The 21,621-nt window shown below is 43.0% G+C and overlaps 1 protein-coding gene across 3 annotated transcripts in view; it reads right to left on the bottom strand.

Annotated features, from left to right (window-relative positions):
- LOC119161504 (uncharacterized) overlaps positions 1 to 21,156 on the bottom strand; it is a 212,988-nt gene extending 191,832 nt beyond the window's left edge. For 2 of the 3 annotated variants that reach the window (XM_075889433.1, XM_075889434.1), the window contains exon 1: positions 20,650 to 21,156. In XM_075889433.1, coding sequence (XP_075745548.1) covers positions 20,650 to 20,703 — 54 coding nt within the window. In that variant the 5' untranslated portion in view covers positions 20,704 to 21,156. The remainder of the gene's footprint in view (positions 1 to 20,649) is intronic. The other variant, XM_075889435.1, reaches the window with a different exon arrangement.
- Between the last annotated feature and the right edge of the window lie 465 nt (positions 21,157 to 21,621).

Below are 21,621 nucleotides of genomic sequence, written 5' to 3'. Positions count from 1 at the left end.
GGGGGTAGAAAACTGGCCCGTGTGCCTGTTTGCCCCCTCCCCCTTCTTTCACTTTCTTCGTCTCATCACAACCTGGTTGCTTTAGTTGTGGGTAATGCGATGAAAGGGGCTAGTTGTGGACTTCTATATGAGCGGTCTGAATCAGAAGTATTTATATGATCGCTTCCTAACAATTCGCGCCAAATAACTGCAAAAAGGTTGCAGCCAGAAAAACCGTCACTGAACGGTTTAACCCTTTTCGGCAATGGCGGTGGTGCAGCATCATCAAGAAGTTTGACGTATGCGTATTATGTGAACTTGAACGAAGAGAGCGTGCTGCGTTCACCGTTAGATCGATAAAATTTCGTGTGTTTCTCGTAATTTTGTGCCTACCAATATATGTTTCGTGAGAGTTGTGCTTGAACCACGGGCAAGTGTGCAGAGATTGTTGCGTGATCCCATTGATCGACTCTTCTGTGAAGCGTGGAGATTTCTTGTGTGTGAGAATTTATGACGTGTGAACATCGTTGTTGTAAATAGAAATACAAAGGTTCATTGACGAGTAAATTTGGTACGGCGTTATGATTATTGGAAACTCCAGAAAGCAGGTTATTACGTAAGAGGTGTAGCCCTTTTACATAATAACCTAATGAAGCAACACCTAAGCACCAGCCTCTCTTTAAACACATTTAATAAAGAAAAGTGAGCTCCTTTTAGAAGGGCACAGAACGATTTACCGCGACGAAGCATGAACGTAATGAATTTGTCAATATTTGATTAATAGTCCCATGAAACATCTGAAGCTGAGGACTGTGGGATCTCTATATATAACTTCAGCCTAATTACTGAGGCCTTTCCGAAAGCTTTCAAGTAATCTTTCTCTCAATGAATCAATCATGACCATCTGGTGTTCATGAAGGTGAGTGAAAACTTCATGATCAGGCCCTTCTAAGTTTCAGTTGTTTCTTTTAATCAATCAACAGCCAATTTCATTCTTTGTCCATCCTCGTCGATACCTCATTCCTCATCACCTACCCTCCCCAACCCCATTCCCCTCTTTTCTTGCTTAGACTGCCTGCCTGCATTTTATAATGACGCGAGAATGGCAGATTAAGTTAAGCGTGGGCGACAATATGAACTGAACATATTTGAAAAAAAAAAGAAAAAAAGAAAAGTTTTGATGTCAGTAGATAAATACGGACTGTCTCTTGCACCCCGAAGCTGTGACATAAACGAGACACCAGACGAAACACAGCTTTCAGCTTAACCCTTATTATATGCATTGCACTTGTACATTATACAGCCATAATTCTTTGCCTTTACAGCTACGAAGTGAGAACCAGCCTTATACGAAACACACGCACGAACGGGAAGCGTCTCCGTTAGGTTGTGTACGTGACTTCGTGCATATCCGGTCAATATGCATGCACAGACATGTTTTGCGTCGACTTCCGACGCCAAAGTATTGTTCCCTCTGCTTTTGTAAATTGCGGGAGGCTGAATGGCCAAGCAACCTACAAAGCAGAACCAAGCTGTCCTTCCCCCACGCATTTGTTGAATATTCAGCGCAAACGCACAGATAAGAACTTCCGCGAGCATCGGCGAGGATGACACATTGACACCCTGTCAACCTATCGGACAGCACACTAACGACAAGCTTTTTTTTTAGAGTTAACGTCCCCGCCTATAAACGCTTAAAACAGAGGCCTAAAGGAAGTTTTGTGACTTGATTTTGCTATACACTTCAGATTATAGTCGCCGATGTGACAACACAACGCACAACACGGGTCATGCGGAAATTCTATGGAGAGCTGGTAAAGACTGTGACGGGCACGTGTTGCTGGAAAATTCTTCACTATTTTCGCTTTCTGCACGAGCCTATTTTTTGTATTGCGTGCATGAAAACTTCATTAGATAAACCACGCATTGTGTTTCTAGCGCTTTAGGGTAACCTATAAAAAGCCTCCATTGTTCTACTGCTTGTATTAAAGGGAATTCGCCATCGAGTTCATCCTCGTCATCTTCCCACAAGATTCCCTAGCCCCGTCGCTTACACCGACGCCAATTTCAAAAGAGTGTGATATTCGGTGGCGGCACATCCCACCGATCGTTGAGCACCTTTTGTCTCGCGACGTAGAAATCGCGCTACTGCTGCTGTCGGCAGTTGTCATTTGGACTCGCTATAATACTGTATTGTGGCTCGCTAAAATACCGTACTGTGTGGCACCCTGGATGTCACACAGTACGGTATTATAGCGAGTCAAAATCACAGCGGTAATACAGCGAGTCCAAGTGACTCCTGGGTGTCACATAGCGGGTATAAGTTACACCCTGGGTGTCACAGAGTTACTTGTTATTCGGATCAGGCCTAATCCAGGTTACATGTCTTTGTCCTGATTGGCTTTACGCAAACTGCCGAAGGAGGCCAATCACAGGGCCGAAGTTCGATTCCGACCAGACGTGATCGGCACCGTTTACTAATTTCGCCGGGCACTGATAAGGTTTACAAATCTAAAGACAGATATTCAGACCCGGCATTCGGTAGCTTTGGTACTCATCGGGACAACACAGTCTCAACTTACCTCTCTCCTTTATTTTTCGCGCCCTTCCTCTACAACAGTACTACAACTTTCTAGGACAGATGCTGCATGAAAGCTCCGCTGGCTTGCTCGCCCGCAAACCACATCACAATGGAATCAACCACACTTCAAGCAAACCCGACTGTAATCACCTGACCCTACGTCAAGTCTTCAAGTCCCGTCGAGGCTTTGCCGAGCAGACCAGACCCTTTTATGTAGGCTGTGGTTGGGCGTTGCGTTTACCGACGCCTACGATTTCCGCATTGAGATGGCCGACACCACAGCCTGTGGCCACTGTGGCAACGAAGAAACCATCCAACATATCCTTTGTGACTGCCTAGAGTATATAGTAGACAACGACTATGCCTTCGCAAGGAACTCAGCAAATTAGATAATCAACCTCTGTCGGAGGAAAGTATCAATATCAACAAGATGCAACTTCACGGAAAAAGTTCCTGGAAGCGCTACTGCACTTTTTGCGATCGACCGGCCTTTCTGAGCAGTTGTATCAAGAACGCCCTTCCTGTGGGTGTTTTCGTTTTCTCATGAGTGCGCGTGCGTTTTTCCTTCTCTCTCTCTCTCTATCTACCCCCTCTTTCTTGCCCATATTGCCCCACCCCCAGAGCTGGGTAGAAAACCAGATACCACTCTATGGTTAACCTCCTGGCCTTCTTTTTTCTCTTTAACTCTCTCTCTCTCTCAAACCACTATCAAGTGTAGCAGAGTGAACCAGCGCAAGAAATAAAAGCACTTTCGTAAAAAACGCATTCGTGGCTACACAAGCAATAAAACCGAACCCGTCAAAATGTCACCCAAAAAGAAAGATATACGAAAAAGTAGAACGCTGTACAACGTAGAAAAATAGCGTACATGAGGACATAAGAACCTGAGCCTCTGCGTATCAGACACGTTATCATAAGACGGAACGCTTGCAGTGAAGTTCTGCACGCCTCAGGAACAGCATAACAAAACGAGTGTACGCTAGCACGCTATGACGCTGATAAGAAAAAAAACGGAGGGGGGGGGGGGGGATTCACTAAACCGGGGGAAGGTGACCCAATCCCTCTTACTGCTTTGTTCACTTGTCAACAATATGAATCCGCAAAGCACATTCTTTCACCATTCTCAAGCAGAGATTAAAATGCTTCAGGAACAGTATCTCTTTTGTGCACGGAACTATTTCGGTGAGCTGCTACGAAATTCTTTGCTAACGAAAATATCTCTCATGCACAGTCTTTCTTTAGGGCGTAGATTGTTTTCACATGCGGCGCTGATGCTCGTCCGTATTAACCAGTTCCCAACGAATTCTCTCTCCACACCCACCTTTTTCACCAAGAAAATGTTTTATGCTGGGGTCCACCACGGCTCTGCCGATGTACAACCGTACCGGAAGTGATGTGGAAACATATATACTAAGATATTGCAAAGAAAAAAAACCGGAAGTCAAGCATTTGGCGCACGGAATTGAACTGCAATTTGCAATTTGTTGCTGTTCTTGGAACAATGCACAATAAACGCTTTTCCTTACAGACACATTTCCCTTTCGCGTCATACCGATTCCTACATAGAAAAATCAGCCACGTTCTTTTCTTTTTTGACAGAAGCGTAAATAAATACATTAAAGCACTTGCTTTGGACTAGTTCACTGAGGAACACCACACTTTCGTCAAAACAACAATGCCTCTTCCCTCTCTTGTCACTTGTTGCTATATATGTAAGTAAAGGTGTTTGACTCAAAAGTGCAAAGATTTTTTTAATTGAGGTTTCGGCCGAATGCCGGACCCACGGCCAAGACGGAAAAACAAGCCCTTAGGTATACACTTCTTTTCAATATATATATATATATATATATATATATATATATATTAAAGACGAGGTGACACGAACAAAATCTTGAAATCTTGAAATCTTCCAAGTGATGACGGTTTTGGCGGCCGCACAGTTTCACTGTTTTGGAACAAATGAAAAAATAAAAAACACCGAGCTTAGCAATGATGTGGGCAGATTATAAGACTCACACGTTTCTATTGCACAAAAGCCTCTTCCCCAAATCTCTTTTTCCGTCCTCTTCGAAGCCCTACAGCTTGCTAAATAAAGCCAGCATAGTGACGCAGACCGTGCGAAGCGTAATATTTTTTTTTTCTACAGCGTCTTTTTTTTTTCTACTATGGCATTATCGCAGCATTTGTGCATATCTAAATTTTTTTTCAGAGGTTCTGAAAGAAGAATCGCTACAAGGTGGCTCCTTGGGCTTGTTGGTACGACGTACACGACAAGAAAAGCTTTTTTTTTTTTAGCGCGCAAAATCTTTGCACAAAAAAAAAGGATAGGACTGTGCGTTGTGCCCTACCTTGTCCTCCGGTTTCTTCAAGCATTACGCGTTCTGTGAGTAGTTTTATCTCTTTCAAATAAAGAGAGAGCAAGAGGGAGCTTAAGCAGTCATTAAGAAGTTGTCCTCGTCAAGTCAACGCATTATCGCTGGTGCGGAATAGGCCTTTGTTATTCCTGCTACCTCTTCTGTACCGACGGATTCGGGAAGCCGCGTCCGCCGTTAACGAAGTCTCATTTATCGGTGCCGACGGCTCACGGAGACACCGTACACGGCACCCCATTTCGAAACGGGCTCGTTCTTTTTGAAGGTCTCCGTCGATACGACGAAGCAAGAGACCATCATCCACTCAATCTCGCAGTACAGTAATCTTGCCGAGCTCACTCGGATCCATATAGCTGTGTTCGTTTCCTGTGTGTAGATGTTCAACGGCAAAAAAATTGGCAAGTGGTCGGAAAAGGACGAACAAGCCTGCTGTTTTCAGTGCGCGCTGTTTATAGTTGTCACTGTGCTTAACGGCGGTCTTTTTTTTTTTTTTGCAGCGCGAAGTACGAGACGGTTCTAGCACTTATGAGAAGCAAAGTCGTTTGTTTCTGAATAGGTGAGCAATGGCACTTCCTTACTTGTATTACCGATCATGATGCGATAAAAACCATTATATGGAATATGGCTCAATCAGCTCCGTCTAAAGGTACTGAGAGGTATTTACTGAGTGACGCGATGAGAAAAATTGCACGTTTCGTAAACAAGGCGATCGGGAAAAGAAACTGATATGAAAGCGGAGCCCTGATAAAACTAACGCAGTCGATAGGAGAATATTTATTTATTTGTTCATTTTTATTTATTATTGAGTGGGTGAGTGAGTGAGCAAGCGAGTTTCGTGAGCTTCTCCCTGTTTCGTGAGACACCATAAAGTAAAAATACATTTGCACAAACACACACGTCAGGCACTTTTCTTCAGAAGAAGAAAACATTCCGTAATTGTATTTAAGAGCGTGTTACACAGAAGATAAGAGAGACAGATTACACACAAAAAAAGTGCTCGTTTGTGCAATCTGTCTCTTGTATCTTGTCTGGTTCGTCCTCTTAAATACCATTAGGATCAGTACAAACTCGAGCAAGCATCTGTGTTTCTAGAGAAAACGCTCCTAAGTGATGCCTCTGGGTTGAATGGGCAGAATATGCAGCGAAGTACCCAGAACTTCTTATCACTACCCTTGTTTAAATATTGCCTTTCTGAGCAATAGCGCCTACACAACCTGTAGAGCGTGGGGTCAAGCACACTTCTCAGACGGCATGGTATTCTCATTTCCTATTCTATAACGCCCCGCAGTGGTGGTCTAGTGGCTAAGGTACTCGGCTGCTGACCCTCAGGTCGCGGGATCGAATCCCGGCTGCGGCGGCTGCATTTCCGATGAAGGCGGAAATGTTGTAGGCCCGTGTGCTCAGATTTGGGTGCACGTTAAAGAACCACAGGTGGTCGAAATTTCCGGAGCCCTCCACTACGGCGTCTCTCATAATCATATGGTGCTTTTGGGACGTTAAACCCCACAAATCTATCAAATCAATCAATCCTATTCAGTAACGGCAGAGCGGCACTGATCGATTAGAAAGCTTACAATCTATTGATGCGAAGTTTGAGCATCCGCGCAAAAGATACCTTCAAAATAAGCCGCGGAGGGAAACCATTATATTGAATTGAGTTTAATGACAACAAGGTTGCGAGGATCACCAGGCATGAAAGCTGCATTGAGAAGCTTGAAGGGAACATGACCGCCTCATACACTGGACAGTGGGCAGCTTTACAGGGGTCAAATGGATTCGCATGGTATGCATAATGTATGAACCTATTAAAGCAGTAAAAACGATAAACAACCGCGATCAAAATTAATAAAGAAGGATATTGTGAAAACATTTGAAAAAAAGCGGGGGAGAGAAATATAACCGTAGGGACGAATACACAAAAAAACAAAAACAAATGAACCCATGACAGCACAACCAACACATAATTACGTCGCGTAGCCTTTTTAGCGACATAACAGACACATTCAGATAATTTTATTTGTATAATTGACTTATAACTGTCAGTAAGTAAGACTGTAGCATTTGGTCACCGTATTTAGCACTGCCTTAGTGGACAATGCGAGTTTCTAAGTGAGGAAATATATAAAAAGCATTATGTGATTGCAAGAATACAAGTCTTAAAGTGTTAACACTCCTAATTTTTCCTATTTTATACATGCGACAAATCCTATGTGTGTACAACGATTCAACTCTTATAGTTCTATGCTTTGCACACGAAAGAGCTGCACGCCGAAGATATGGCACACTGGAGACAAGGCATGTTGCTATTTTTTTAATACTATCAGTATGTGAATGTTTTCAGCTGAAGCCGTCCTCCAGACTAGAATTTTGTATCAAAGTATGCGAATAAACATTGAATTATATAAAACAATACTAATGGATATATGAAGATTGTTATATTCGCAACGCATAGTACTTGGCAACGCATAGTTATAATGGCAACGCATAGTGCTCTAGATAACTTAGTAAGCGATAGCCTTGGCTATCCTATGGCATAGTTTCAGAGAAATATACGTCAAACGATTTGAAAGACACCCCTAAATTGGTACCAAAGTAACTAAAGCCAAGGAGGCTCATCTGGTGAAGACCAGTGCGATTCCATAAAGCTGTCGCAGAAAGCTGTCGCATCGAGGTCGCCAATACACTCCAACAACTTCTTTTTTTTTTTTTGCGGTAAAGAGCTTAAATATTCGAAATCCACTAAAAACTCACGTAAGCCGCCTTATTCTGTTCCAAAAAGCTAATTATTTACAATGACTCTGACTATCCCACAAGTTGAAAAGGCATGGCAAGAGCAAGATAATTTCTCAATTTTGCATTGCAATCTTCGTAGCATTAGAAAGAACTTGGATAACCTACTAGTATATTTGACCCAGCACAAATTCACATACGATATAATTGCCGTAATGGAAACATGGTTGTTAGAAGGCGAGACCGCTACTTTACCTGGTTACAATGTGGCATCTATGCCTCACCCGAGTTCATTCCGTGGCGGAGGCGTTGCGCTGTTTATTAAAAATGAGATTGATTTTGACATTCTTCCTAAAAACTCTGTATCGACTCCCTCAGCCGAAACGATATTTGTTCAGATTAAGCGTGGAATCACAGTGGGCGTCGTCTATCGCCCACCTTCTTCAGCGGTCAATGAATTTATCTGCGCTATGGAATACCTGATGACATCTCTGATAGCCTCTCAAGTTCCAGTTGTTGCGTGCGGAGACTTCAATATTAACTTACTGAAAGATAGATCTGATTATTTATTTTTACTCGAGTCACTTAATCTTAAAAATGTCATTTCAACGGCGACTCGTGTCACTGACCAATCTGAATCCATTATTGATCAATGTTATGTCACGCCGAATGGGACGTGAGTGCTGGGGTTTATGACGTAAGCGTTACCGATCATAACCCAAAATTTCTCTTTATTTCATGTAAATACCTATTGCATCACGATTGCAGCGTTCGGCATATGTGGATTATGTTCAATTGAACCGATTGCTTCAGGATGTTGACTTTGAGAGCATATATGATAATGACATAGAAAAGGAATGTGCAAACTTTCTGGAGTCGGTAAGCAATTTGATAAGGCGGTCGACACGTGAACGTACGCGTCGTAACTACAATCACGCCTTTTGTCCATGGATGACTAACGACCTCTTAGAAATATTGAAATTAAAGGATTCATATCATAATAAGTGGAAAAACAATAGAAGCAACACATATTACTGCGAAAGCTTCAAGTTCTATAGGAATAAATCAGTTACTATGAAACGTAAATTGAAGGTGGAGTATTATACAAACAGTATTACACGAAACGGGAGCGATGCAAAAAAAAAGGTGTGGCAAGTAGTCAGAGATGTTACAGGCATAGGCCAGACAAAACGCATTCTTCCAGATAACATCTTCTCAAAGGCTGCAGAAGATTTCAATGCATATTTCACTAGTATTGGCGCTAACCTTGCTTCACAGTTTTGCTCGTCGATATCTGCTCCTTCTCTCCCCAAATTAATTGATAATGATTTCAACCTTGCAGCTGTCACAACAGATGAAATCAAATCTGTCGTGGCTAAGATGCCGCTCAATAAAGCCACTGGTGATGATAGAATACCAGTTAAGGTTATTAAAAATAACATTAACCTTCTTTGCATTCCGATGTGTCATATTTTCAACCATGCATTTACCTGTCGTATAAATCCATCTAGCTTAAAAAACGCCAAAGTAGTTCCTGTATACAAATCAGGGGACTCAAAGAACCCTGAAAACTACAGACCGATCTCGGTTCTAAGCTAATACACTTTTCGAGAAGATAATTGTCCTTCAATTAAAACGATTTCTGGTTGACAACGACATCATATGCCCACAACAGTACGGATTCGTTCCCGCTAGGTCTACTGCTTCAGCCATTCTAACCTTCTCGCACAATATAATCACCGCGCTCCACAACGGTGAAATCGCAATAGCAGTCTTCCTAGATATTAAAAAGGCATTCGATACAGTTCCCCATGACATACTATTACAAAAACTTGAAAGTTATGGCTTAAGTGACAGTTCACTCCAGTTCTTCTCAAGCTACTTGTCCTCGCGCAAACAAAAAGTGGTGATTAACAATAACGAATCAGCATACAGCACAATAGTGTGTGGAGTGCCCCAGGGATACGTATTAGGCCCGGTACCTTTTTCTCTGTACATAAATGATTTCCCCAAAACACTAGTGTACTCTTAAGCATTAATATACGCGGACGATACCGCCATAGTATTCACAGGAGATAGTCTCTCAGCACTGCAAGCCAGCATAATGTCTGAATTGACACACGAAAGCAACTGGTTTATACAGAATAAATTGACACTACATTCGGGGAAAACGAAGTATGTTGTTTTTCGATCAAGGCGAAAGGATATTGACACGGCGTCTATGCAACTTTACCTGAACAACAGTCCTATCAAACAAGTAATTTCTTTTAAATATTTAGGAGTGTTTTTTGACCAACACCTTCACTGGAAAGAACAAATTCATAGTGTTTGTAGAAAGGTGGCTTACGGTTGTTATACATTAATCAAAGCACGCGAATGCTTTCCCCCCAGCGTGCTTCGAACATTGTATTTTTCCTTCTGTCATTCACATATTAGCTACTGTATTGAATCGTGGGGTGTAACGTATACGACATACCTAGAGCCATTACTATGACTACAAAAGAGAGCCCTAAGCATAATAGGTGGAAACCATGAAAATTCATGTAAAACTACATTTCAGGAACAACAAATCTTATCAGTTTGGGCACTTCGCGATTATAAGGTTGCTTTTTTTGTTCAGAAAATTATAGGCACTAGCTTTCCCCTCTCCTTCACTCTATTTACAATACCATCGCGAAACACTAGACACGCATCGAATGGCAATTTTAACTTACCTACAAGCTATAACTTGTATGGAAAACACTTATTGGAATTTCATGGGACTAAAATTTGGAACCGACTACCCTTAGAAGTTAAAGTGGCAAGAAATTTTAAGCACAGTGTGAAATTATTTTGCTTGCAGCATCAAGACATATAAATAGGTTTTTTTTTTCACTTTCTCCAGCGCTAATTAGTGCTTTTACCCAGTCACTTATTATATATGACGATGATGATGAAACAAACTATATTTGGGTATGTTGTGAAAATGCACATATGTACACGCGCTTATGTATGTAGTATGTATGTGCACATGTGAATAGTTATATGTATAAATAATTGTGTATATATGTGTTTATTGCTAAATATGCTCTGCTAAGCTGCTTTTATGTACTCCGATATGGACCGATCACTAGCCAATGTAGGCTAACGGTCCAGATGTCTTGTAATCTTTTTTTGGTTTGTCAATAAAAATCAAATTGATTGATTGATTGATTGATTGATTGATTGATTGATTGATTGATTGATTGATTGATTGATTGATTGATTACCAGTGCATCCTTGCTCCCTATTAGAATACGAACTCGGGTGCTTGATTTTTCGAAGCTTTCAGGTGACTATAAGTATTTCAAGCAATCAATTCATAAAACCACTTAAAAGAAAGCGCTCTGTCCCTCCTTTTGGTCAACTGGGCTATTCAGTTTTAATTCTGGTTGCGCTATACCACGTTACAGACCAGCTAGCCCACTCTTCACACTGATAGCTCGGTGTGCCCCATTGATGAACTGGCTCTCTAGTCATGATGAACATCAGTTACCCAACTTTCACTGTAATTTAGGCAATGAAGTTGAACACGTTACACTGAATTGACGATAAACCAATGAATCAGGGAAAAGGTGCCGCTGTTGATTTACAGTTTGATCGTCGGAAAGCGAGCGGGATCATCGTGATTTTAGTGCAGCGTTTTTTTTCATGCTTTCTTTTTCTTTCTTTTCTACAGACCATAGCATGCATACGTCGCACCAAGGTACCTAGGCTACTGGCGCATACTCTCGCACCCAGACGGTCATCTGGTTTCGAACTGCCAAGGCATGTATTTGTGGTACCGGGTTAACATGGCACCCGGCGTCTCTGGAATTTTAACATACGAGAAAGCGTCTATTCGCGCCACTACCGCTTACAAGAGATCGTCTGGGCACTGCTGCGCCGTCTTTGGTTGCGATAAAAATCAGCGCAAGAGGAAGATATGAATCAGCACTCTCTGTGAAGATCACAACATGATGCGGCAATCATGCCGGTGCGGTGTTTTCGGATTGCACAGCTTTCCATCCGCAACAAAAAATACCCAGCTCCACCGCCAGTGGATGATTGCAAACAACAGGAAAAAGTATACGAGTCCTGTAAATGTGTGCGAATAAGCACACTTGAGAAGCACACTGTAAATATACCCCTACTGCGTTTATTACAGCGCAAAGCCAGCTGTTTCTCTTTACAGCAGTGATTTGCGTGCAATATGCCTGCAGTATGCGGCACCAAATCATTCCCGTACTATCTCGAAAGCCGCGTGCCGATAGATTATATTACAAGTCACGCATGCATGCACTCATTGCACAAGTTTAGTACAAATGTAACGGCGTACTATCGTGATGCAAAGAAACGTGAACAGGGCAAATTAAGCGTGGATTTCGACTCCATCAATCGAACTGTGACATGCTTTGACTGTCGCTATAGGCGAATCTGTGCTTACAGCCGGCACTACCATAGCACTATAAAATCTTTCTCTGGCTGGCAGTTTCGCACCGCGTGTGTGCTCCAAGTGCCAGGCATGACTGGCACTTGATAACGACATGCGGCGCATGAGCGCAAGCCGGAGCGAGATTCTATCGCTATATGTTCACGCCGGCTTGCAGCACTAATTTTGCCTTGCCACAGCCAGGGTATACGCCGCTCCTCGACTGACACGAAAGCGACGCTTTCGTGTTTCTTTCCATCGCGATAGTACGCACCTGACAAAGTTGATTCCGCAGTCTGCAGTGCACACGCTATAGACATTTTGGACGGATGAGGAAGGCGTTCTCGGCGTTTCACACGAGAAGAGCGCAAAATTTCACGAGAGAAAAGCGTGAAAGGTGCCTACAGCCGCAATCAGGTGATGAAGATTCGCGTTTGACTTGCATGGCGTCTACTCGCGTGGCAGTTCCTGGCATTGCTTCGCCGGGTTTGAAGATGGCGCGACGTGCATTCTAAATATGGCAGCACGCTACTGAGCTCGCTGTGTTTTGGTGTATAACTAAGGCGTAGGTTAATTTTCATTAAAATAAGTATGAATTAAATCAGCGTTTGCCCTATAGTAATGCCAGTGGCTTAGTTTGCTACCAGACTTGTTTATTGTGTGCCGTATTTAACTACTCCAAAATTTTATAAATCACGCATCAGAGAGCCCCAAGTGATCAACATTTGTGCAAGCCTTCCAACCAAGACACGCCTCAAAATCACTTCATAGTGTTGGCGTACAAAGCCCCAGTGTTTATTTATTTTTTATGAGTTGAAGTAAACGGGTATTGTGTGCCAAAATCACTATACGAGCACACTGTAGTGAGGGACCTCTTATTGCTTCGGAACCCCTGATGTTTCTCAACGTAACACTGTCTTGTTAGCCCGCGAGGGCTATTTTTGCTTTGAGCTCTGCCCCCCCCCCTCCCCCTTTTTTTTTTCATTATATCCGCCGTGGTCGGGAAAGAAACCCACGCCCTCGCGCTTGCAGTTGCTCTTTAGCTCTCTCTGATAAAGAAGTACAGCATATGAGGCCCAGATTACTATATAGGTGCGCATACTATAATGGACATATACAATATGCAACGTAAGCGCAAACCAGGTGGTACTGCGAATTCGCGCCGGCGTTCGAGCGCTCGTGGCCCAACGAGCGAGCACAAAATGCATGGCGTCAATTACGGCAGGAAGGCCCAACAACTATAGTCGCTCATTACGTCGACTGCATTCAGGGCGCTATTATTCTCGTGGCATACTGCGCTTGGCGTATACCTTGCATTATTGAAATTCATTCTCTTCTGCTCTATCTCTCTCACGAGAATCCACTTAGCTGAATGAGTTCACATACCAACAGTGTTCTTATAAAGGTAAGCAGAATGAGAGCACAGCGCCCGAATTCCAACCTCGGCGAGTGAGAAATATAATCTGCACTCTTATTTATGTTCTGCGGAGGGCGCTAGATATATCCAATACACAGAGCCTTTGTCATCTCGTTTACCGGTTACAACTATAGTACTCTATGAGGGACATATAGTTGAGGGTGTATAGGTGGTGGATTCGCGGCGTTGTATAAATGCATGACGGCGTGTAAACCGTGCCAGCTGCGAGCTTCCTTACGTTAGGAGCAAAAGCATTTTACAAGAGGCTCTCTTAGAGAGATCTTTTTTTCTGTGTTGTTAAAACCCGCGGCACAACTTATGTCGGTAATCGGCTTGAAGCAGTTCAACCAGAAATATTCGTTATGACTTTTAAGACACTGCTCCTCGAAGTCGCATGCAATTTATTCAACACCGAATGGTTGTGAAAGTTGTGTATACAGTATATTATCAGTTTCTTGTATCTTTGTTCCTTTCTACAATAACGAGAGCGTTTCTTATTATTCGTGCTTAACTTGTTAACCGTTCTCTGCAGTGGCAATCCTTCTAATACTCTCGAAGTTAACGAGAAACAACGCATGTTTAATAACGTTAGTAGGTGAAACTACAGGGCTGCGACGCTTAATGAACGTCTTACGGTTGATTCGCCGTCGCCCCGAGCGTTCATTAAAAACTTGATGGTGGACGCTTAAGCTTCGCCTTTATAAGATGCTGACCCGAAGGTGGCGGGTTCGACTCCGACCGCGGCGGTTGCATTTCAACGTGAGTGCGACGTTAGTGCACGTTAAAGAACCCCAGGCGGCCGTCATTTCCGGAGCCCTGCTCTCCGGCGTCTCTCATAATCATATCGTGGTTTTGGGACGTAATATCCAGGTATTATTATTATTATTATTATTAGTATGATTATTATTATTATTATTAGTATGATTATTAGTATGATTATTATTATTATTATTATTATTATTATTATTATTATTATTATTATTATTATTATTATTATTATTATTATTATTATTATTATTATTATTATTATTATTATTATTATTATTATTATTATTATTATTATTATTATTATTATTATTATTATTATTATTATTATTGCATTTAAAAGAGCAAAAGTCGAATAGCGTGCTCAATCCCAGTTGGCATCAAACTCTCATTCGATCGCCATTCTTCGCTTCTCTGTGTACACCTCAACCGTGCTTCGAAGAACTGGACGTTTGTGCGCGTGACACTGGCCTCTTTAAACTCGCATGTATGGTGCCTGTTCTAAGTGCGGCGCAAACGAAAAACAATCGGCGCGAGTGACCGGTTGGCGGAGCGACGAGATAGCGATACCTGGCGCTGCGCTTCTCCCGAGCCCGTCGATACTTGGTGTGCCCACAGAACAAAGTGTGCCGAGCACATTCCCATTTTTGAAAGCAGAGGTGGCCGCCGGGAGTCACTCCAACTAGCAGCTTTTTCTGGGCAAATGCGATGAATATACGGCTTCTCGCGACTTCAGCGAAGAAGAAAAAAAAAACGCCAAGTCTGCGCGGGAGCCGCAGCAGTCACAGCGAAAGATAGAAGAGCGGCTTTTAAGAGCCTTTTCAAAACACTCATTGGGTAACTACTGCAAGCGCACTTGCTTGATACCCACTAGGGCATTAATGATAAAGTTTTCGGTAGTAGGCCGGCATTCCCTATGTTGTCTTTTGTCATTCTTCTGAGAAGCGTGGTATCCGCTAAACACTTGCAAGGAATTTCGTGCCAATTGTTCATGCAGTGGCTGACGACGATGAGGAATTATGGCTGAAGCGGGAATGTGCCAAAGTTAGTAGGGGAACCAGAGCAAGCTTTTGTAATGGGTTGGAGCATTGGACGGCCCCCTCATTACGCTATTCGCAATGTGCGACGACTGGTTGGTCTTTCGCTGTTTTAAAACGATTCATAAGTCGTATTAACGCGATTGCTTTGCCGACATCAAGCCTGCCTAAGGCAAGCTTGCCAACAAATCACAAGCACCAGCGTAGCTAAGTGGTAGAATACTGGGCTGGAACCCAGCAGACCCGAGCTTCTAGCCCACTGTGTCTTTGGCGCTAGGGTTTTTAGGGGCGAAGCTCCTTTAGGGTGTGGGTCTGTCCATTCTCCGTTAGTATATCGTTAGTATATGTAGCCACAAGGGATGGGAGATGGTGGTACTTGGAGTGTTCACAAGATGTACGGACGGACGGATGCACGGACGGACGCAAGGACGGGTATGTGCCACAGGGGATGCGAAACGGGAGATGGCGGTACTTAAAGTGTTCGGTAGATGGACGCACGGACAGATGGACAAACAGACGGACAGACGACGGACTCACGGACGGACGCACGGATGGTCGCGCGGACGGACGGAAACAAAAATGGACGGACGGTAGCACGGACGGGCTGACGGACGCTTCGCCCCACTCATCATCATTCACTCCGTGGATATTTCGTGCGATGTGGTTACGGACACCGGAGGCGGTGGCAGCGGACAACTGTGCGTGATCCGAGTTGTCATCTCATAACAGCTTTCGCTGTAAAAAAAAAAAAAGGCGTTTCTTTAAAATGAAATGTAATGTGCTGGACAATCTGGTCATTGGCGTACTCGGGTAAAACGCAGCACTGCGTACCGCATTTTTCCGGTTCCGGTCACCGGTCACTCGGGCTAATCATTTCTCCGTTGAGACTGCACATTTGCTAAATGCCAACTACCACATAATTTGTCTTTGAAGCGAAGTAGCGTAGTACCCACTACGTGTCTGTAAAGCAATACGTGCGCTTACGCAGCTGCACAGTGTCTATATACTGTGGCCGGTGATGAATAATTCTGACTGAACCCCTTTAAATAGGTCGGCCTTCGGATCGTTGCTCACTTTTGCACGGCACGACGCCTGGTGCGATTCTACGCTTCTACAACGCAATGTGGCATGGGTTAACGAGACTCCTTGCCCTGCGTGACGCCTCGTGGGTTTTGTGCCTAAGCAGCTTCAGTCCCTGGCGTGACTCAGCAGTAGAACACCTATAGTTACCACGCAGAATACATTGCCCGGGTTTGATCCCATCCCGATTTTCTGGTATTAATTCCTTCCATCTATCAAGATTTTTCGGCTTACAGACAATGCCACAGACCACGACCCTAGAAACTTCGGTGACACGAGTTCTTCAACGCTAACGCATCAACGCTAACGTTCACTGGCTATTCCAGCCCGGTAAGCTACAATCCATGGATACGAGATTCCCTGAACATTGTAATAAGCCGCATTTGTCTGATTACGTGCGCAAGCAAAAAGTTATGATTATTAAAAATGTACTGCAAGTAAAGCCTATCGCAAAAATATAAGTCTAGATAGTGTTTTTTTTTTTTTTTCGTCATAACCGAATACTCAGGACTGAATATGAGTGTCGGCAGGATTTTGTCTCTGGGGGTACAAACCTATGTTGCATTGCGGCTGGGGAAGGAGAAGAGCAATGATGAACCTCAGGCAAGGGTAACTGCTGGTGGTTGCCCTTAGGGCGACCACTTTGTACTGGGCGAGCTCACGCAACGTCTCCAGTAGTTAAGCCCCAAATACCAGGTGCGAACATAAAGGTATCATGCGATTTCAAGGCGCTGCGCATAGAGAATAATGACTTGCAGCATCTTTTTCTTTCTTAAACGCAACGTCTTATCGAACGAAATGAAACAACAAGAGAGAGAGAGAGATAAAGATGTAAGGAAAGGCAGAGAGGTTAACCAGACGCACATTCGGTTTGCTACCCTGCACTGTGGAAGGGATAAAGGGGAAAAAAGAGGTTGCAGAAAGATGAGAAGGTACAAGCATATCCGCAAATTTATAGGATGTGATATTGCCGCGCTCGAAACAGAGATTGAAGACGATGTGCGCGCCAACAGTCTCGCAAAATGGGACACTGAACTAGACGACATGCTTTTGTTTATGTATCTTGCTCTTGGCTCCTGCATAAAAACTTACGCCGTCGGTTCTCGGACTCCAGGTCTCGGTGATCTGCTTACGTTGAACAGCGACAATATCAAACGATCACCTACCTATAACTATGCAAAAACATGCTAGAATACGTGTAGCCTTTATTCGTCGCTCCTTTCTTCGCGTATTCTCAATCTAAATACCGCCGTACATTAAAAAATGATAACACGGTGGCTTTTAAGATATTAGGTCGTGACACACTTCTACACAGTGCGTGTCGTAAACTTGTTCTTCGTGAAAAGCTGAATTTTTCCTCGAACAGTTCGTTTTCACGACAGGTGGAATGTAACGCCGAAGTGCGAGCACAATTCAGAAAATTCAGGATGCATGGCAGTGAGCGCTGGCTGAATTATTGAATCACAAGCAATCGCGTCGAATTTTTAGTAAGACCATTTTTTTTTCTTTCTCAAATGCATTACACCGACTACGCACCGCCAACTCGTTTGCTACGTAGTTCCCTATAGCTTAGCCCATTACGCATTAACAAAAAAAAAATCCTATTTTCGAGAATAAAACCCGTCTCAGCCACGAGCTAATGCCATCAGCTAACAATTGGCGTTGTATTCGCTGAATATGTGCAAGTTAATGTTTAAAGGACACTCACAGCAAGGTCGTGGTATGGCTGGCAAGCCGCAAAGCACATTTATTTTATTTTTTATCACTCACGTCTTTTTGGACCCATGCTCGTGAAAAGTTGATATACACCAAGGTCCGTTCGAAGCGTGAAGGTATCTTGTAAAGGTTAATTTTTTCTGTTAAACCCACTCTCCATCAAGACAACACTCTTCAGAAAAAAATTATAAACGAAATCTGCGAAACGAATTCTGAAATCTGAGAGCTTTGTCGTTAGAGTAAACCTATATTTAATAGAGCAATCTCCTTGTGAACACTTTGGTATCTGGTTCGAATCTCTGACCAGAAAGTACTTTTAAAAATCAAGTTTTTTTTTCTTTACAAGTCACCCGCATATCAGTTTCCCCCGTGCCATTGTTCTACGAACAAACAGATTATGGTTTAGCTTTTTTTTTTTGTTTTAATTTTCTTAAAGGAAGCAAAAAATGATTGCTTGGTTCCGCGTAACGTAGTTTACGTTTAACGCGTGTAAACCTTTAGAACTTTTTTTTAATAATATCGTTCGGGAGTCGACCCCGGGATCAGGTACCGTATTCTAATATCGACGAGAAGCAACGGCATCAGCGATACTGCGATCAGCGTCGCACCGGATTTCGGCGCACATAATCGCACAGATAACGCTTACTTGTGTTGCATCGCTAAGCAATCAGCGGTGTAGATAGCGCTCGCTACCGAGTGTGCTATTGCGCCTGCTCGAAATAACTAAAATATCGTTATTTATCGCGTACATTACGTGCTATCACGTCCAGCGGTCAACGCTCACATGATATTAGTAAATAAAAAAAAGCAAGCATGTAATATGCATGCACGTCTATGTTATAAATATTTTGCGTTTGCGCAACAGACGTCAGGTTTATAAGTCCGCTACTACGTTAGGTAGTTTCCTCATTAAACCGACACTACGTATTTCATATCCCTCAAACGCGAGCACAGCTTCAATCACAGACGAATTATCTACCTAGAATCCGCTCAACTTTCTAAGGCTGTGTAGCATATTGTCTGCTCTTTTTTTTTTCCTTGCAGAAGTGCCAAATTGGTAAGAACAAACAAAAGTGACGTCTGCTTCACTCACAAGTCTGTATAGTATATTGTCTGCTCTTTTTTTTTTCTTGCAGAAGTGGCAAATTGGTAAGAACAAACAATAATGACGTCTGCTTCACTCACAAGTCTGTATAGTATATTGTCTGCTTTTTTTTCTTGCAGAAGTGCCAAATTGGTAAGAACAAACAAAAGTGACGTCTGCTTCACTCACAAGTCTGTATAGTATATTGTCTGCTCTTTTTTTTTCCTTGCAGAAGTGCCAAATTGGTAAGAACAAACAAAAGTGACGTCTGCTTCACTCACAAGTCTGTATAGTATATTGTCTGCTTTTTTTTTCTTGCAGAAGTGCCAAATCGGTAAGAACAAACAAAAGTGACGTCTGCTTCACTCACAAGTCCGTATAGTATATTGTCTGCTCTTTTTTTTTCCTTGCAGAAGTGCCAAATTGGTAAGAACAAACAATAGTGACGTCTGCTTCACTCACAAGTCTGTATAGTATATTGTCTGCTCTTTTTTTTTCCTTGCAGAAGTGGCAAATTGGTAAGAACAAACAATAATGACGTCTGCTTCACTCACAAGTCTGTATAGTATATTGTCTGCTTTTTTTTCTTGCAGAAGTGCCAAATTGGTAAGAACAAACAAAAGTGACGTCTGCTTCACTCACAAGTCTGTATAGTATATTGTCTGCTCTTTTTTTTTTCCTTGCAGAAGTGCCAAATTGGTAAGAACAAACAATAATGACGTCTGCTTCACTCACAAGTCTGTATAGTATATTGTCTGCTTTTTTTTTCTTGCAGAAGTGCCAAATCGGTAAGAACAAACAAAAGTGACGTCTGCTTCACTCACAAGTCCGTATAGTATATTGTCTGCTCTTTTTTTTTTCCTTGCAGAAGTGCCAAATTGGTAAGAACAAACAATAATGACGTCTGCTTCACTCACAAGTCTGTATAGTATATTGTCTGCTTTTTTTTCTTGCAGAAGTGCCAAATTGGTAAGAACAAACAAAAGTGACGTCTGCTTCACTCACAAGTCTGTATAGTATATTGTCTGCTCTTTTTTTTTCCTTGCAGAAGTGCCAAATTGGTAAGAACAAACAATAATGACGTCTGCTTCACTCACAAGTCTGTATAGTATATTGTCTGCTTTTTTTTTTCTTGCAGAAGTGCCAAATCGGTAAGAACAAACAAAAGTGACGTCTGCTTCACTCACAAGTCCGTATAGTATATTGTCTGCTCTTTTTTTTTCCTTGCAGAAGTGCCAAATTGGTAAGAACAAACAATAATGACGTCTGCTTCACTCGCAAGTCTGTATAGTATATTGTCTGCTTTTTTTTCTTGCAGAAGTGCCAAATTGGTAAGAACAAACAATAGTGACGTCTGCTTCACTCACAAGTCTGTATGGTATATTGTCTGCTCTTTTTTTTTCCTTGCAGAAGTGGCAAATTGGTAAGAACAAACAAAAGTGACGTCTGCTTCACTCACCAAAAGCGTCAGTGCCACGCCGAAGGCAACGACGAATGCGCAGGGGTGGCGCATGTTGTCACTCTCACGTCAACCACTTGCTCGTGAGAAAAGTCTTGCACGGAACACGAACCGCAAATAAGGACGCCCGCGATGACCGCGAACAGTTTCTTCGAAAAGAAAGCAGTCCTACTCTCCTTTCACAGCAAGGACAAGCTCCGTATAACTTAAGCGAATGACCAGCCGGAAGAGCGCTGGTCCGCGCTTCGCTTTCGTTTTAAGGACGAAAAAAACAAACAAAGAAAGAATAGTTTTCAAAGATCGTACGTCACCTGCTGTCGGTTCAAACTGAGCAGCATCGAAAGCGCACCGAAAACGAGAGAAAAATAAATGAAAAGTGTACCGATACTACGCGACACGACAAGCGAGCGCGCTTTCTCTCTTGTGTGTACGGCGAGTCGTTTGGGAATGAGCGAAGCCCGGCTCTGAGTCCGCGTCGGTTTCGAAGTTTCTGAGGCGGCAGAGAAAGTCCGACCGTCCCGGCACCGGAATCGGTAGCGCCGTTATATAGGCCCAGATGTTGCGCATCGATCACGTCGTGACGTCACGAAGCCGCGAGATCAACGATTGGTCGACGCCGCGCGGGTGGTCGTGGTGCGAAGAACGCCGCCCGCCTTCTTTGTGTTTTATTCTTTTAAGCGTCTTTGGTTGTCGTTCGCTCTCGTTTACTTTCTTTTCCTTTTAAGCTAACCTTTTTTTTTTTTTTAACTTAGATATCAGTGGTCCCGTCGTGCGCGAAGAACCCGAAGTTTGGCAGGCTGTTGACGTGCGTATTACTCTGAGTCGTTTTGCGATAACTGATGCGCTCTCGATCAGTGGCTTGTCTCCGATCATCAGTTTGTACAGTAGGACTCTTACCCCCGTTTTCTAGAACGCCCCTTCACTCAACGCTCCACCTTCAGTCGAGAAAGCCGATGGGAGCGTCATCTTTAG

Source organism: Rhipicephalus microplus, chromosome 3 (genome assembly GCF_043290135.1).
Source record: "Rhipicephalus microplus isolate Deutch F79 chromosome 3, USDA_Rmic, whole genome shotgun sequence".
Classification (NCBI taxonomy): Eukaryota; Metazoa; Arthropoda; class Arachnida; order Ixodida; family Ixodidae; genus Rhipicephalus; species Rhipicephalus microplus.
This window is presented reverse-complemented; position numbering and strand designations above follow the sequence as displayed.